At 45.3% G+C, this 19,399-nt stretch overlaps 1 protein-coding gene across 1 annotated transcript; it reads left to right on the top strand.

Annotated features, from left to right (window-relative positions):
* Positions 1–1,628: 1,628 nt before the first annotated feature.
* On the top strand, positions 1,629–3,464 carry LOC310782176 (E3 SUMO-protein ligase ZBED1-like; the record flags this gene model as incomplete). The annotated part of the gene is made up of 2 exons (XM_083642863.1): positions 1,629–1,730; positions 2,076–3,464. 2 exons carry the CDS (start codon positions 1,629–1,631, stop codon positions 3,462–3,464), a joined length of 1,491 nt encoding a protein of 496 aa, XP_083498989.1.
* Positions 3,465–19,399: the final 15,935 nt, after the last annotated feature.

Raw genomic sequence — 19,399 nt, forward strand, 5'->3', positions numbered from 1 at the left:
GGGGAATATAGAACCCGGGGAACATAGACATGATCCCTTTCTGAGTGCCGATATTTCGGAGTGGCAGAACGTCGGAGTGGCAGCACGTCGGAGTGGCAGCATGTAACCGTTTTATTTGATTTTGAATAGTAGTCTTTCTTGTGTTGTTATTGCGCTTTTCAGAGGTTATTATGGTTAAAAAGTCCAGAAATAGGCATAGCGGGTATATAACCTATGTTTTACGATATAAAAATATCATAAAAAAAAAAAAAAAAGGTCCCTCCCCAGTTATAACCGCCCCCTCAGTCATTTCATCCTGGCGCCGACCCTGGTGCGCCAACCCGTTCTCACTCCGAGCGCGTAGCATATTGACGCTTTGTCCCACCCCTTGTGCGTCGCTTGTTACTAACATGGTACCCTTGAGCGACCCATGAAACGACTTGGGCTTTCCGACTAAACTCAATGTAAACCCATGGAAGTCATCTTTGACGCTTTTGGCAACTGCTCCCCCATTAGCCTAACTGCTCCCCCATTAGTCAACTGCTCCCCCATTAGGGTCTGGAGGAGCTAACCTCTCCCAGACCCTAACCCTAAACCTAACCTCTCCCACCCCCCATGCCTAAACCTAACCTCCCCCAGACCCTAACCCTAACCTATCCCAGCCCCCATGCCTAAACCTAACCTCCCCCGGACCCTAACCCTAACCTCTCCCACCCCCCACGCCTAAACCTAACCTCCCCCCAGACCCTAATGGGGGAGCAGTTAGGCTAATGGGGGAGCAGTTGCCATAAGCGTCAAAGATGACTTCCATGGGTTTGCATTGAGTTTAGTCGGAAAGCCCAAGTCGTTTCATGGGTCGCTCAAGGGTACCATGTTAGTAACAAGTTACGCACAAGGGACGGGACAAAGCGTCAATATGCTACGTGCTCGGAGTGAGAACGTGTTGGGTGCGCACATCACCGGAAAAACAATGTCTACTAGCCGTCCATGTACATCCAAAGTGTGGGAACATTTCACCCACAATATTGACAAAAAGAATGTTAAATGCAAAATCTGCAAAGCTGAACTCGCCTATCATGGCAGCACAAGTATGATGCGCAAGCATCTAAAAAGGAAGCACGTTGTTGTGGCGGATGCAGACGATGGAGATGAAGGCTCGTCTCGGTAAGCTAATTAGCTTGTTAGCTCACTACTAACTGTAACCTCAAGTTGTAGCTGCTAACGTTAGCTATTGGCTAACGATATTAACGTTAAAAGCCTTGCTGTAACGTTGTCATAGCGACGTTAAGATCATGTGTTGCTGAGCCTGACGGTAATACTGGAAATGTGATACTTTCCAAATAGCTAAAAATGTCTTATTACATTACAGTGCCAAGAAGAACCGTTCTATAAATAGCTATCTTACCAAGACGCCAACGTGCACACCCCAGCAAGCCACTGTCCTGACCGGATCAATCCTTAACATGCTGGTTAACCCATTGATACCTAATGCAGCATTTGTGTGTATATCCCTTTAAGACATACGCGGTTCGCGGTCTTAAAGGGATATACACACAAATGAGGGATATACACGCAAATGCTGCATCAGGTATCAATGGGTTAAGGATATGAGACCCTTGTCCATGATCCATGATAAATGATTTAAACTAATGATTCAGCAGTTCAACCCTGAATACCACGACAACTACCTTCCAGGCCGATCTCATTTCACCTCATTGATGGAGAAGAAATACGCTACAACCTTTCAGAAGGTAAGTCTCTATCATACACACACACACACACACACACACACACAATAGCAATTTGGATTTATGATTTAACACATTTCACAAAGCTTGCTGTCTGAGTGATCAATAATTTAATCTTGGTTAAAGCATAGGCTAAATAACAAAATGACAGCAATGTAATGTAAATTTATTGTATTTTATATAACAAGAGCATTCATGAATGAATGAATAAATTAAATATTGAGTTGATGCATGAACTGGCCACAATATTGTTAATAAAATCGAACTGATCTGTTTAATGCTTACTTTACATTGTATGGGTCTTTTCACTTCAAAATGTTAACTAAAATCACCTCTGATGTCTTTTAGGTAAAGGAGACCCTCAACGCTGTCAAAGGCTCCCTCACCCTGACTGCTGATGTGTGGACTAGTCGTGCAACAGAGGCGTACCTTGGTGTGTCCTGCCATTTCCTCAGTGAAGATTGGCAAATGAAGACCTTCAACCTTGCCACCATGCCTCTTGAGGAGAGGCATACTGGTCCAAACATCATGAAATGGATGGAGGAGGTGATAGAAAAGTTTGACATCCCGCCTGGCAAAATAAAAGCAGTAGTTCATGACAACGGGTCCAATATGGTGGCAGCAATGCGAATGCTGCAAGAGAAACATGGATGGGCCTCTATCCGCTGTGCTGGGCACACACTCCAGCGCATAGTTAATGCTGGCCTCAAAGAAAACACCATCAGCAGAGCACTAGGTGCTGCAAGGTCTCTAGTGGAGCACTTCAAGAGAAGCGAGCTGGCCAGTACAAAGCTAAAGATGAAACAGGAGCAGATGCAGGTAGCGAAAAATTCACTGATCCAGGACGTCAGTACAAGATGGAACAGTACATTCTACATGGTACAGAGACTCCTGGAACAGCGCTGGCCTGTCACTGCCACTCTCTCAGATCCTGGGGTAACTCCAAGGGCCAAGCACTACTTCGACTTGAAGCCAGAGCAATGGGAGCTGCTTGAAGATCTGAAGCAAGGGTTGGAGCCTTTTGAGACTGCTACCGTTTACCTTAGTGGACAGCAGTACCCAACAGTATCAGGTCTTCCACAGGTGGTTAACGGGCTGAAGCGGTCCATACAACAAAGCCAATTTGAGACACGGTCAGGAAAAGCATTTGTGGTCAGTGCAGGAGAAGAGATAACTGATAAATGGGGAAGTCTGACCACCATCTCAGCAGGGAAAGAGAACACAATTGTTCTTTCAGCTGCCTTGGACCCCAGATACAGAAAGCTGAAGTTTGTGGCTTCTGTAGATGGCACCAGGGTGCGGGCGAATGTTGAAGTGCTTGCTATCAAAGAAGCAAAGGGGCCTGGGACACAAGAGCAGAACGCCAATGTTCCAGACAGAGGGGAAAAGTCAGCTCTGGACAGCCTCCTTCAGTCTGACACAGACAGTCAGAGTGAGGGCGAGGAAGAAGCAGCCCAGGAGGACCAAACGGTCCAAAGAGTGAGAAATGAAGTTCAGCTGTACTTCAAAGAGGCCCCAATATCCAAAAAGGCAGACCCTCTCAAATGGTGGCGTGAAAATGAGGGGCATTTCCCCACACTATCGAAGCTGGCAAAATATTTTCCGTCCATCCCTGCAACCTCCACCCCATCCGAGCTGATCTTCTCTGCAGCAGGGAACATCTGCTCTCAAAAGAGAGCAAGCCTCTCTCCAGAACATGTGGAAATGCTGACTTTCCTCACCATGAATGATTGTTAAAGGCCGGCTTTTCCGTGGGGGATATGAATATATATTAAATCTCACGCCCCTAAGGTTTTCGAATCCGTTGAAATTTTTGAAATTGGAGCTTCACTCCCAGAGATATCAAGCATCTCTCACATATTTTTTGGGCCAGCCGACGCGTTTCGCGTCATCTGGCCCAAGTCCGCCTTGCGGAAGTCGTGCACCTATGAACTACAACTGTTGTGAGCCATGGTCCCGCCTCTAGAGGTCCTCCACGCCCCTTCAGAGGTCTTCAACAAAAACGAAAAGGCAGCCATCTTTTTCAACCGCCTAGCCTGCTGTAGCTAATATTAGCTTCCCATAGTTCCTTTCAAAGAGACCAATCTCGGGAACGGAAGCACGGACAGACACGGGACTGGCGGCATTGGAAAGCTCGTCAAATTTTACATCTAGTAGTAGGTGGGTTGAAGTAACGAAATCAACGCTGAGCAATGTACCCGTTTTTACACATTTTTACAGAAAATAGTTACAACATCAGATGCGCGTAACTCCTACGAAAATGCCTTAAAATGCATGAAATTTTTTTTATGAAGACATCTCCCGACATATATACTACAGTTTAAATTTGGTACAATTTGGAGGCAATTTTATTTTCGATTTATTTCTTCTTCTGTGTATGTTTTATTGTCGAAGCCTTCTTCTTCTTCTTCTTTGAGTTTTATGGCGGTTGGCAAACATATATGTGCATTACCGCCACCTACTGGAGTTTGATATCAGCCAAATGCCTGAGGGGTGGGCATGAAAACGAAGGCCACGCGAGCCCAGTGCATTGTGGGAAATGTAGTATTTCGAGTCCCCGCACCCCCACCACCCCCCCCCCCCCCCCCCCCCCACACACAGAGTGGATTTCGGTTGATATCTCTGTGAGTAAACCTCCAATTTCAAAAATTTCAACGGATTCGAAAACCTTAGGGGCCCACGGAAAAGCCGGCCTTTAAATCATGAACATGGATGGGGCTCTATCCTCTGTACTAGTATACTATACAGTATACTAGTAGTTGACTACAGTCAGTGCACAAAGCAGTGAGAACAAAATGCACTATTTTTGTTACATTTAATTTGAGTGAGACCAAACCTACAAGTATTTATTTTTGTGGATAATTGCTGGATAATTGCTGTTTAGTTGCCTATAGTGCCTACCTCATTTGATTTTGCAGCACTATTCAATACATTTAAAATGTATGTTTGATGCCAGAGACGAGTGAAGCAAAGCAAAACTTGTAGAAGTATTTATTTTTGTTCTTTTTGTTTTCTTTTGGTTACCTAGTGCCTAGCCTACCTCATTTTACTCAGCAGTTTGCACACCTCTACTTACACTTAAAAATGTGTTTGATGCCTGAAACAATTTATTTGTTGATATTTTGGTTGCATACTATGTTTTCAATTTCAATGTGTACTGTTTTGCAATTTGCACTATTACATTTACTACATGCAAGTATGATGCCAGAAATGAATGCTACATGCTCTAAACTTTAAAGTTCATTAAACGATTATTTTTTAGTGAATTATCATCTTAATTGCCTTTATTTTTAGTTGGCACATGCTTAAAACAACTTGAAGCTAAATTTAGAAGCTGATGATAGCTCAATCAGAGCGATTGGGTAATTGTGCGATATGATCTGATTAGTCGACTAATCGTTGAAATAATCGGTGACTAGTCGACTATCAAAATAATCGTTTGTGGCAGCCCTAATGCTCACGTGAGCCAATGGGACAAGCTCGGGCTTCCTTGACACAGCCTCAGCTGGGATGAAAAGCTCCGCTGCCAATATGAGTTTCAACAATATTTGAACTACTTTTCGCTATATACAGTACTTTTTTTTAAATTATTTAAATGTTGTTTCATCTAATGGCTTTTTACTACTGTATGGACTCTTGTGAGTCTGAAATAAAGTTTGGAATACATTTACACACACACACTTGCTCCTAGCCAATCCCGGCGCTTGACTGCTGCATAGGCAGGCGCTAGTGATGCGCGGGTCACACGCTGGGTCCCGTGGGTTGGCCCGCCCCGCAGGCGGTCTGGGTTGGCAAATTATGAAAATATGACGGGTGCGGGCGGGGCAGGCTCAGAACGTGACAAAGCAACATTATTAAATAATTTAGAGCAGTGAAACACACAGAGTAACCCTTTATTAAGACGTGCACACGTACAGTAGGCCTACACACAATCAGACTGACAAGGCGAGTCTGAAGCCGTCTGCACCTGCTACACTCTCTATAGCCTACATGGTGGAGTAAAGAAACGCTTCAAATGAGGTAGCCTATGTGCTCTCAAAACAAACATTTTGGAAGGATTATTCGCTGTAATTATTATTTGAAGTGTCCATAAAACTAATGCCACTGCAGATTTTCTCTGTGGACTCGACTGTGATATATTTGTCAACTTTACTGCAACGTGACCAATTGAGAGCGCATGAGGTAATTAAAAGAAATGGGAAAGAATAAGAACTGTTTCTGTAGCCTACCTCTGTTACCTCCATTTGAAGACCTTGAATTAATTGAAGAAAGACCGATAATAGCCGAGTTTGTAACGCAGACGAAGCAGAAAGAAATCAACGACATGAAAGCAGCCGCGCAACGCATCCAGAGCAGTACAACTGTTGTCGCGCACACATGTGAGTGTCTGTGTGTGAGAGAGAGAAAGAGAGAGGGGGGAGAGAGAGAGAGTTTGCACACCTTGGAGAGCTCTGCTGCGCTCCTCCTGAGTCCGGAGACATATTACATTAAAATGGCTGGGTGGGTTGGGTTGGGTTGGCATTTTCAGATATTTTAACGGGCCGGGCGGGGCGGGCTGGCTCCAATGACGGGTTGGGTTGGTGTGGGCGGTAAAAAACCCTGACCCGCGCATCACGTGGTCTGCCCAAATCTTTGGTGGGTTCCATAATGAAGCGAGCGTGCGAGGGAAGAACGCTATACCACTATGATATTAGTTAGTTACATTTCACAGTGACCTCCCTATCTAATCTGAGGAGGCTAAAGCCCCTTTTAGATTGACTCAAAAACCCACTAATATCCACAAATCGGCTTTTTCTTCAGTCTAAAAGTTACAAGGAGGATTTTTTTTCAAAAGACTCTGCTTTTATTGGATCCGCTCTGATCGGCATGTGAAATAGCACGGTAGCCTGGTGGACACACTAATTGTCGCCCCTGAAAATGACATCAATGCTTTCCAGGATGAAAATGTGCTTTTTTAACACTTTCAGTGCCACGGCCCTTGGGCAAAAGGTTGCTTGCTGTGCCACATAGGCCGCAATGCATTTTAAAACAGTCATATAATTTCTTTAATAATTACTATGTAAACACTGAACACGCACAAATAACGATGAGACTCTCTTCTATCACCTGCAAAAAAAAGTTTATTGATCCCATTTTCCGTTCTTTAGTTATGAGCCGGAGAAGATAGCTTGATCGAACGAAAAACAGAGCTTTTTTTCTACGAGCTGAGATAATGAGCCTTTTGTGAAATTAAACATTTCAAGCACATCACTGACTCTGAAGCTAATTTTCTGATGTAGTCACACCTCAAAAATAATTTCCTTCAATAAAACAGTGAAGGCAAGGGAATTTTGTTTGGAAGAATAATATTTTTAGCTGAAACCAGCAGCGCTGGCGCCTGCATGCGCTGCTGGTTGCAGCTTCTTGCTGATCTTTTGCTGCTGGTGGGCATCGGATATTCTGGCTTGCGTTTGCCAACCCTGTCCTGCTGTCTGGGTCTGTGTTGTGTACTTGGCTCTGCGTGCCCACCTCCCCCCCTCCTCCCCCCCCCCCCCCCCCCCCCCCCCCCGTTGTGGGAGGAGTGTCTCTCTGCTCTGCTGTTTTCTCGTTTTCTCTGCCTGTGCTCAGCACTGAAAAAGTCAGCTAGATCCTGCTTTTTTACAGCCGCGTGTACCAGCTCCCATGCTTCGAGTTGAGAATAATAACAAATCCACGGCTGATCATGTGTTGCAGCGGACACGGAGGCTGTTGCAGCGGACATCGAGGTGCTCAATTGTGATAGCAGATTGGCTGCTGCAGGGGCACAGCTAAACGTTGCTTCAATGAAGCCGCTGCATACGGACGGATGCGATGCGATTTCCTTCCCCCCAATGACTTCTTCTGTGTGTTTCACTCCACGTTCTCTCATCTGGAGAGCGCTGTCGCCACCTAAGGGTTCTGTAAAATAGGTTAGACACATTCAATACCTCTGAATATTGTAAGAGGCGATGTAAGAGGCATAGATCGACACCCCCCCGTCAAAAAAAAAAAATCGAGTTATGACGCCATTTGGCGTCGCTGGCACTGTACGGTAAATTTCTAATGACGCCATATGGCGTCGCTGGCACTGAATGTGTTAACAATTGATTACTTTAAATTGTCTTTACATTGTAAATTCAGTACGTTTACATGCACAGTTAAAGGAGGACTTACCCCCTAGATATGTATCAGAACAGTGATTTGAAAATACCTATGGAAAAAACCAAGAAATGACATAATGCTCTTGTCTATACTATACTCTGGCTGTCCTCAGCTCAAGAATTTTTTTCGGAAATCGACGCCATTACAGTTTGCCCACCGCCTCGAAAATAATTTATTTGAGAGCTGCAATATCTTTATAAATATCAACAACTAGCCAACGCTGGTGGCCTGTATGGAAACAGCGTTGCTCAAAATGGTTGAAAGTTATATCAATTTGGTAATTCAGTGGCGAACTAGAAATTTAATTATTTTTCTGCATGTGTGTGTATGTGGCGTCTGTATCTATCGCTAAAAGAGCATAGTGGCGAGGCTCGTTACCGCAGCACACCGCACAATAGGACAAACCCCCCGCTCTGGGGTAACACAATGCGAGATTTCTCCACGTCATTCCCTCGTCCAACTTGCCATGAAGTCCCTTTTTAATTTTAGTTTGGGGGCTTTTTGTGATTCTTGTTAAAAGTTGTGCAAAAGTTTTCCTCTCAGCAGAGCTCAGCAGAGCTGCAGGCTGCTCCCTCTTCCCTGGAAAAGTCACCAGGCACGCTGCTGACTTTGTGTGCTTTGCGCTGCTGGTGTGTGTGATTCTGGCATCGTCTGACATAAATAGATCAATCAAATGTTTTCCAGTTATTCCTAGGCTGCAAACTTGTTTTAACATGCAAATCGGAGTGTTTTCTGACGAGAATAAAGTCACGTTAACGCTACGTTATGTCCGTCCATGCGAAAGCCCCTGCCTCGGCCACGAGAGGGTCAGAGCACAATGCTGCTGCTCCTGCGTGCGCCCTTGGGGCTCGTGCATGTGCATGAGAGCAGACTCTCTCCCGCTTGACTGGCACGGAGAAAGTGCTTCCAGGACTGATAATATAAACAACATAATTTGAGCTTATCCAGGTAAGATATTAATAAAATAATGACACATTCAGCGGGAAACTAACTATAATTAAGACATATGTGCCAACTTCGACGACGTTTGGTTCAGTATTTTAAGAGCAAACAGGTTTTTTTAACTTCCTGAAAAGTTGCTGTTTTGGAGATTTATAAAAGGTTGGGAATACTTTACAGCAACACAATGCCATGTCCTTCCTTTTATGATTATAGTGGCGTTTATTGATAGTATTGTGTTACATAGGAGTTGGTAGGAAAATAACAGGCGATTGTAATAAATTAACAGGTCAAGTGACATCATGGGAATAGGCTTGGAGTTGTGAGGAGCCGAAAGGGTACAGGGGGAGTAGGGGAGTAACTATCTTGAAATCCCATAGTCTTTGGTTCATCGTGACGTCACGACGTGTCAAATATCCCATTAATTTGAGGGCAAAAAAAAAAGCAGTGTTCCACCCTTAGCCAGGTATGCTGCTGAAAAATGATACAAATGGTAAAATGGCAACAGTTTGGTGTCAAATGTGGAAATTTTGACCAGAATTCTTCACACATCACCCCCAAAGTCATATATATTGATTAAAAGCTGAAAAAAGTGTTTTGGAGGTAAGTTCTCCTTTAAGTCAATCTATGGTTATAGCTTGATTAGGCTATTTACTCTGACTACTGTCCTTGTCCAAGTATACATGCGGGTGGGAAATCGATTTTCTTGATGGAATCACATTGCCTCTGCTACGATAAGTGGTGATATGCACTCTTTCCCTGCAGGCTCGGCCAATTCTAACAACTGGTCTCTTAACACGTTCACTGCCGTGGACGAGTTAACTCATCAAAAAAAAAAAAAAGGTTGACTGCCGTGGACGAGTTAACTCGTCAAAAAAAAAATGGGACGTGGATCTAACCCTTTTACATCTCCTATAAAAATATGGGAGCCACCGAACGTGTACAACCCATTCCACCGACCCACTAAGTGGCGACAGTGCTCTCCAGACTAGAGAAAGCCAGCCAAAACTGCAGGGAAAAGCGTGAGGAAGCCATTCTCATACTGTAGGCGAAAACGCTTTCGCGCTGGCGCACAACGGTGGCGCACAACGGTGGGGGGTTCCAAAAATAGACTGGGTGCAACACACTTTGAAACACGCAGCATACAGCCCAGAATCGCACAAAGTTTCATCAAAGCTCTCAACCGAAAACCCAAGAAACGAGCAAGCCCCATCCAGACTCGCCCGACGAGGGGCCGCCAGGGAGGGATGCAGCACAGACAGGCAGCAGAAACTCGCTTGTGACAAACGCTGCAAAGCCACCAGAGACACGCCCACGGAGGGAGGAGTTTGAAGGAGAGGGGGGTGCGGGTGCTGTTATGGAGGAAATTACTGTTCAGAACTATATTGTTTAGATGTCTGATGTCTCACTGATGCCAAAAATAAATGGTTAAAGTGACTGTTCTGCCTGTTCTATCGAATTTCACAAAAATGCAATTATCTCAGCTTTCCTTTTCAGACGCTGAAACCATGCTGTAGTCAACTGCTAATGCCTACATAACTACTAACTCTACAAACTAACTATTTTAGACAGAGAAAGCACACATTCTATTAGTTCTTTTGAGATATTTTGTGTTCACAAACTCCTAGCAGAAAATAATCCTCGGCTCTTGAAAGATGAGCCAGAATCCTCAAAAAAAAACCTTGGCAGAAGCTACCTACAGTAAAAAAAAACTGTTGGCAGTGAATGTGTTAATAATGCAGCTATTTCATTAACTCATTGAGTGCCAAGGACGAGTATGTTCATCAATTTGTTTAGTAACGTAGAGTGCCAAGGACGAGTATGTTCGTCAATTGCGTTTTTTGACAGTGGGACGTGGATCAAAGCCAGATCCATCTCCTGTGAAAGTATGGTGGATGTTGAATGTGTAAAAGCTATTTTAGGGACCCATTAGGTGGCGACAGTGCTCTCCAGATTAGAGAAAGGCGAGGAAAAAAGAGAGAAGAAGTCGTTATGGAAACGGAAACGGCATCAGTATGCATCGATATGCATGAAGCATAACGTTAGCTGTGCCTGTGAACAGCAGTCAATCTGCTGCCACAATTGAGCCCCTCCGTCTCCGCTGCGATAGCCCCTCCATATGATTTAGTTGCCGACACCAGCGTCTTTCTGAAAAGTTACATTATTCTCAGCTGGGAGCCGGCGACAGGCTGTGAAAAAGCGGGGTGCAGCGCACTTTTCAGTGCAGAGCAAACGCACAGCAAATGCAGCAGAGCCCCAGAGACACTCCCACGGAGGAGGAGGAGGGGGGCGGGGCACGCAGGGCACTACAGCATACAACCATTGACAGTAAACACAGACCCAGACAGCAGCAGGCTCGATAGACAGAGAGACAGGCAAACAAGCTAGAATATCTGATGCCCACCAGCAGTAAATCAAGACCAGCAAGAAGGTGTAGGGTCTGCGCACGCAGGGGCCAGCGCTGCTGGTTGCAGCTAAAAAATATTATTTGGCCAAACAAAATTCCTTTGTTTTCACTGTTTTATTGAAGGAAATTATTTTTGAGGTGTCACTACATCAGAAAATATTAGCTTCAGAGTCAATGATGTGCTTGAAATGCTTCCTTTCACAAAAGGCTGAATATCTCAGATTCTAAATTGAAACGTGTGTTTTTGCTGAAATCAACCTATCTTCTCCGGCTGATAACTAAAGAACGGAAAATTATATCAATAAACTTTTTTTTGCAGATGATAGAAGAGATTCTCATCGTTCTTTGTGCATGTTTGGTGTTTACATAGTAATATCACACAATATTCTGTGGGCCTCGAGAAATCACTGAAAACGCTCTGAAACTCTGGCACTGGGAGCGTCCGTTCTCCAAAAGTGGCTGGCACTCAATGAGTTAAAAACGATTATATAATTATACAAGCATTTCCCCTCAAAACGATCACTTCTGGCCCATATAATAGTGTGGCAGTATGTTTATGTTGAGAGATGTTTCGCCCTGTGTGTATTTTTTTGATAGGACATTGTTTTGCTGTGTTCTGTGTTTATGTGGTCGAGCGAGCTTGTGTTTATGTGGAGAGAGAGCGAGCGCCAATAAACTGTTCAAATGCAGGGATGGTCACATAACACAAAGCTGCCCTTTGTGAGCTCAATACAGTTGAAACAAATATATTCCAACAAAAAAATATTTTTTCTATACAGATTTAGCTCTACATCAACGAACTTCACATTTAGCTTTAGCTAATCGCTCCCTGGAGGCTAACGTGAACAGTTTTACACGCTGTTCGACTTCCGGGTCAAAGAGCGTTAGCGCATGCGCTGATCGCCTCATCCAGGTCCAGTCCGACTGGCCTCAGGAGTAAATCGACTTCCAATCGCATTATCTGGGTGTGTTAGTCGGACTTCTATAACTTCGATTTCAGTCGAGCTAACATGTTTACATGCATTTCAAAGGCTGCATTTTAGGCGGCAATAATTCGATTTGTTTAAGTGCATGGAAAGGTACGCTACTGACTGACCAACGAAACCCAACTGATGGAATATGCCAACAGACGGGGGTGAAAAGTATGCATTAGCCTGCACTTGTTGAAGCGCATCTACACACCTTAGCTGTGGAGTCCAGGTGTGTTTGAAGCTCCTCTGATATATCCTCGACTCTGTGAAGAAAACATTAACACACACACACACACACACACACACACACACACACACACACACACACACACACACACACACACACACACACACACACACACACACACATCAAGCTTTAAAATACTCTCACCTCCAGAAGTACATATAAATGGTGCTCTATAAATTAAATGTATTATTATTATTATTATTATTATTATTATTATTATTATTATTATTATTATTATTATTATTATTATTATTATTATTAGTGCAAATGCCCATGGGGTATAAGGCTATAATAGCCTTAGACTGATGACATCACAATTGGCACTCGTGCGCAGACACTCCTGGAATTATAGTATAGACTAGTGCAGTGCCCGTTCCCCCATGCACCACCCCGTGGGCGCTCCCCCCCCCGCACACACACTGCACTCTGTCAGGTCCCCCTAAGCGCAAGTTTGAAGTCGATCCAACAAACAGTTCTCGAGATATGCGAAGAAAATACATACAACATGCACTCCGTGTCTCCAAGTCAGGGTCACATAGCAGGCTACGGCTGTAAACTGGCCGGCTCCTTGCAACTGCTTGTTCTTGAAATAATTCCACAAGATGATCCAGATTTTAGTACAAGAGCTGTGGTGGGGGCGGGCCAGTTGGGCCTGGACTATTTTCGCATGGCTGCGGACCAGGCAGCAGATCCGGGCATGGAGGCCCTCAAAACAACCGGGCTGCGTCTAGAGGAGGTAGCCTTCGGAGACGTGGGTGCCACGCTCCTGTGTGACGTATCGACAGGGCAACCCCGCCCCGTGGTACCTGTCAGATGGAGGCGTCCCGTGTAGGCAGTGCACGGTCTGTCTCACCCAGGCAGAAAGCCATCTTTGCGGTTGGTCTCTCTCCTCAACAACGTCTGCTGACTTACCCCGGGCGTTTATTGGGACATGGGTCGTCCGTTTCGGCACCCCATCTGACCTCTCCTCGGACCGTGGCCCACAGTTCACTTCAGAGCTGTGGAACGCTGTGGCAGAGGGCTTGGGGGTTAAGCTCCACCGTACTATCGCCTACCACCCTCTAGTCTCTCCCCAGACTCAAATATTACGTTGAATCGCTGTGCTCCGCATACTACATAAGTGAATCTGTGCCAGTTAACAGCCACTGCTGGTTTTGAAGGCGGGTTGAAATTGAATGAGTGACAGGTCGTAGCACCGATGAGAGCGCGGTTCGAAAAATGGACTGCGCCTCCCGTGTTGTCTGATCGCAAAGTCGTTACTGATTGGAGAGGACTGAAGCCATCACTGGCATATGACTAGCCAAGTGAACGGTTCCCTCCCATAACCAGCCCTCTGAGGGAAAGTGTCCCAGACCCAGAGAGAGCTCTGCAGCATGCAGTAACGTACTGTATCAGCGTAAGAACTCTCATGGGTCTGGCGTTGAGACTAACCACCCTCAGGCCAATGGTTTGTCTGAGAGGTTTCATCGTTCTATGAAGGCCGCCCTCCGAGCCGGCCTGACGGACAGTAACTGGATAGACAGGCTCCCTTGGGGCATGCTTGGGCTCCAGGCGGCCCCTAAGGAGGACCTCCAGTCATCCTCGGCCGAGCTGGTCTACGGGCAGCCATTGCGGGTCCCCTGGGGAGTTCATACCGGCCTTAGAAAATGAATGGCCCCGGGGCCCATGGTACTATTAATCCGGCCCATATGGGAGGAATAGCAGGTAGGCTATCACTGTCCCTGATTCCTGAGGGTAAATTGAGTAATGCTGCAGAGAAGAGGAGAAGACACTGAATAATGACATCACAACAGTATAATCCTAATGTTAATTTAAAATTAAATATTCCTCTAAATATGGCTAAAAGTCCAAAAAACGTCAAATTTTCTTCGCCAAGAGTCCCTTCCTTAATTACAGCACCCCCTACTTAAAAGTAGTTCCAGTGCGGCTGCCTTGACGCGCTGCTTCTGAGATGCTTTTGGTGTGAACCAAGTGTGTATGCCCTCAGATGGCATCCACCAACGCTATTGGCTCACAGACTAATATAGATCCTCCTCTTACCTTTTAGCTTCTGTCCGGCTGTCATGTGGGTTCTCATCTTGCAGTAGTAATGCTGTCACCCGACAGCGAGAAGGTTGTGGGTTCGATTCCTGCTTGGGCCGGTGGCCCTGGGGGCATAGTCTCCCCATGTCTTCGCTGTCTGGTGTCCAGGTGAGTTATGTCGTAAAAAAGGCCCTTCTGTGTGGCATGTTCTCCTCGTGCTCACCTGGGGTTTACTCCAGATAAAACCCCCCACTAAAAAACATGGCCACAAAGAGAACACAGGTTGTATATGATGTCACTATGAAGGCCATCCGCAAACAGCAGGTGATTTGAAAGACTTTAGCAGCTGGTGTTACAACAGTCACGTGATACAATGTCAGCTAGTATATCCATCAAACAGTCATGTTACCTTCGAAGATGTTTGCCTGGTGAATTCATAGGATCCAGATCAAATCCCAGAGACCTTCTGCCTTCACCTGGAGTGGAGACACTGACAGAGAAAACACACACTGCTTAATCTCCTTCCTCAGCTCTGGCTGTCTGTGAACATTTGGGGCTCTATTCTCCCCCTGGCCTTAAATTTGCGTTTATGGCTTGGTGCAGCGCTATTAGTGGGCGTGGTCATGCGCATTCTCTAATTTTTCCTTGACGCTAAACGCCAGAATGCGCTAACCATTTAACCATGCCTTTTTAAGCGTAGAATTATTCCCAAGTGTTGCATTGGTGATCTCCAGTAAACAAATTATTCCCTTCCACGCTCCGATCCGCGGAGCGACTCCAGTCCGGTCAGAAAAGCCCTAGAAGCAAAAATCATGTAAGTCAGGAGGGGATGAGAAGATGACTTAAAATCAAAGATGTGAAAGAGAGAGTGAGAGAGAGCGAGAGAAAGACAGAGAGAGAGAGGGAGTGAGAGTGCGAGTGAGAGAGAGGGAGAGAGAGGGAGTGAGAGTGCGAGTGAGCGAGAGAGAGAGGGAGAAGTCTGTATCAGATGAGCATGCAGACACAACTGAGAGTTGCTTTGGAAAGGAGCTTGCACCGCATCGTCGTACACGTTCGCTAATAAAATGTTGTTTTACGAGTGAGAAGGAGAGCTCTCACTCTAGTGCCTTATCCGCTGCGTACGCAGCCCACTGGAAGACTGTTATTTTTGCTCCAAAAATGACCTTTAATTTTAAAACCGACCACCCACCAGTAGGTGGCGTGGTGCCCCCCTGGGGCTGATGCGGCCACCCACCTCACCCACGTGACTACGTCACGCCCGCTCAGCCCTGGGATAGCCACTTATTCTTCCAGCCCGCTGAGGATCGACGCAACCAACGATGCATCGATGCAGCAAGGCTGGGTAGTGAGAGCTCTCCTTCTCACTCGTAAAACCCGGGTTGTAGTACAACCCTAACGTTTTACTTCGTTTCGAACTCGAGCTCTCACTCTAGTGCCACATTCAACTGCCCTTGCTGCCGGGAGCACCCCTCAGAGCGACCCGAGAGGCATCGGTGAACCACGGCCGCATGGCATAACGTTCATGCCCGACCGTATGACATTTTAGAGCGGCAACGATTAGGGATGGGCATTTCTAGCAAAAACGCTATTCGAAATTCGCTGGCCAAAGTCGACTTTTAATCGAAATTCGAAAATAAAAATAAAATGTAAAAAAAATTAAAAAATCATTTTTTTATTTTATTTTTTATTTTATTTTGTGTGAGTGAAATGTTGCATTGTCTCCCCTGATTCTAAGTATAGTCGAATCGCTTGGTTTGAGCAAGTAAAACAATTTTTATAAGCATTTTAAGCAAGGTTTATGGAAAAATGAATGGCGGATGAAATCCCATGAAGAGGGAGAGGTTGCTTATAAAAAAAAATTACTTGCTCAAACCAAGCGATTCGACTATTCTTAGAATCAGGGGAGACAATGCAACATTTCACTCACACAAAAAAAAAAAGTTTTTTTTTTTTTTTTTTTTTCCAAAAAATGAATTTCGAATTTCAATAATAAAAGTCGACCTTGATAATAACAACGATTATTCGAAAATTCGAAATTCGATGCCCATCCCTAGCAACGATGCTACTTTCTTGCCACTGACAGTACCGCATGCGCGAACCGCGAACCGGACACGTCGAGGCTGTAGTACCTAACAAAGGTGTGATGAGAGGACCATGAGGCCGCAGCGCACATGTCCTCCACCGAAACACCACGCAACAACGCGGAGGATGTCGCAACGCCTCGCGTAGATTGTGTACAGTGTACTGGGTAAAACACTGTGGACACATCACTATGAAGTACACTCATACAGTCAGTGTACTGGGTAAAGCACTGTGGACACATCACTATGAAGTACTCTCATACAGTCAGTATACTGGGTAAAGCACTGTGGACACATCACTATGAAGTACTCTCATACAGTCAGTGTACTGGGTAAAGCACTGTGGACACATCACTATGAAGTACTCTCATACAGTCAGTATACTGGGTAAAGCACTGTGGACACATCACTATGAAGTACTCTCATACAGTCAGTATACTGGGTAAAGCACTGTGGACACATCACTATGAAGTACTCTCATACAGTCAGTGTACTGGCTAAAGCACTGTGGACACATCACTATGAAGTACTCTCATACAGTCAGTGTACTGGCTAAATCACTGTGGACACATCACTATGAAGTACTATCATACAGTCAGTGTACTGGCTAAATCACTGTGGACACATCACTATGAAGTACTCTCATACAGTCAGTGTACTGGCTAAAGCACTGTGGACACATCACTATGAAGTACTCTCATACAGTCAGTGTACTGGCTAAAGCACTGTGGACACATCACTATGAAGTACTCTCATACAGTCAGTGTACTGGCTAAAGCACTGTGGACACATCACTATGAAGTACTCTCATACAGTCAGTGTACTGGCTAAAGCACTGTGGACACATCACTATGAAGTACTCTCATACAGTCAGTGTACTGGCTAAAGCACTGTGGACACATCACTATGAAGTACTCTCATACAGTCAGTGTACTGGCTAAAGCACTGTGGACACATCACTATGAAGTACTCTCATACAGTCAGTGTACTGGCTAAAGCACTGTGGACACATCACTATGAAGTACTCGCATACAGTCAGTGTACTGGCTAAAGCACTGTGGACACACATCACTATGAGGTACTCTCATACAGTCAGTGTACTGGGTAAAGCACTCTGGACACATCGTGCATCGAGATACTGTAGGAGAACTGCACTCCAGCTGCAACAGGCACAGAGAGCTGTCTGCTGAGTGTGAAGGGGGCCATGAGCAAAAACGTAAACCACAACAGAAAAAATGCATCAAATGCTTCCATACTGCTCACCTGGTGTAATCCAAGTCTCCACAAGCCCTGAGATGCCAAGTTGACTTGGAAAGATGTCATGTACACCCTGTTTTTAGCTGAAATCGTCACAATCCAACTTGCCATTTTCAGCGCGCAGCAACGAGCTAGCGTGTAGGTTTCTGCTGCCGTTAGCTTGCTAGCTAGTTAGCATTGTTGTTTTCACTGAGGTGGCAGGGCACTGTTTACAGCGACACACAGGGAGGAGGGAGCGGAAGCCGCTCTGATTGACATGGTCGGAGCCAATGACGGAGCTTGTAATAAGCCGGGAGCGGACATCCGGCAGCGACTGAAACAGTCGCTCCAATGGGGAGCAGCTGTAGAGCAGGGGAGGGCTTATCCCAGTAGCCTGTTTCCGTACAGCCAGACTACACTCAGCAGACAGCTCTCTGTGCCTGTTGCAGCTGGAATGCAGTTCTCCTAGCTCAGTGCACGATGCGTCCAGAGTGCTTTACCCAGTACACTGACTGTATGAGAGTACCTCATAGGACCCCATTTCAAACAAACTGAACTATCCCTTTAACTGCAAAATTAACGCCCGTTGGGAAGATCGCTTTAGGCTGGTATTTAAGGGCGAAACGCCCATTCTGGCCTATTCTGGCACTGCGCCACGCCTTTTCAGTGTAAAGCACATTTCGGGCATAAAACATGACGGTATCCTCCCGAGTCAACGGTAGGCAGGCGTTTTGTGTTGTTTTTTTGCGTTTATGGCCAGTTTAGCGCCTAAGGCCAGGGGGGGAATAGAGCCCTTGATCTACAGTAAGGGTGAGGTCACTTCTTCATTACTTCACTGTGTTAAGGTCTGTAACGACGCATTATGTAATAACTGCACATTATGTAATAAAATGCAAAAATGTAATAACATCTCACTTTCAATATGTAATAACGACGCATTATGTAATAAAATGCGCAATATGTGATAAATCGCCTCAACGCAATATGTAATAGCGTTTGACGCATTTTGTAATAAATGTATTACATATTGCGCAGATTATTACATATTGCGGGGGTTGCACTTTTTTCTGGTTGGAAATGTAATAAGTGGCCGCATTATGTAACAAAATTAGAAAATGCACTGACTTTGTCATGGGGGGGGGGAAGGCTAATAAACATATTATGTGTCATATGTTTTGAGAATATAAATATAGGAGCACAAGCAGCTAGGGGCGGAGCTACACTCAGCCCAGAGGTGGCGGGCATTTTCAGTGGGCCCTTCTGAGTCTTTTAAAAGTCACAACTGTCAAATTGCTGAAATGTCCCCTGTCCTATCCATAAACACAATGTGTCACGTATTGAGCCAAGTGATACAGTAGGCTATGTCTAAGAAAGCAGACAGTGACGCTTTACAGACACGCTTCAGATGTTTCAGCACCGAGGACAGCGCAAGGCGCTGCATCGATTGATGTACATTTCAGCACCTATGCTGATGGACAGCAACAGGCTGTCACAGACGATTCTCTGCCCATGTCACACACACCCTGTTGCAAAGCTTGATTAAAATATAAAAACAAATCTCTAAATTGAAATGCTGCTTTGCAGATAAACATTTTATTCACATGCCTTTC

The sequence above is a fragment of the Poromitra crassiceps genome, assembly GCF_964638095.1.
Source record: "Poromitra crassiceps genome assembly, chromosome: 9".
Classification (NCBI taxonomy): Eukaryota; Metazoa; Chordata; class Actinopteri; order Beryciformes; family Melamphaidae; genus Poromitra; species Poromitra crassiceps.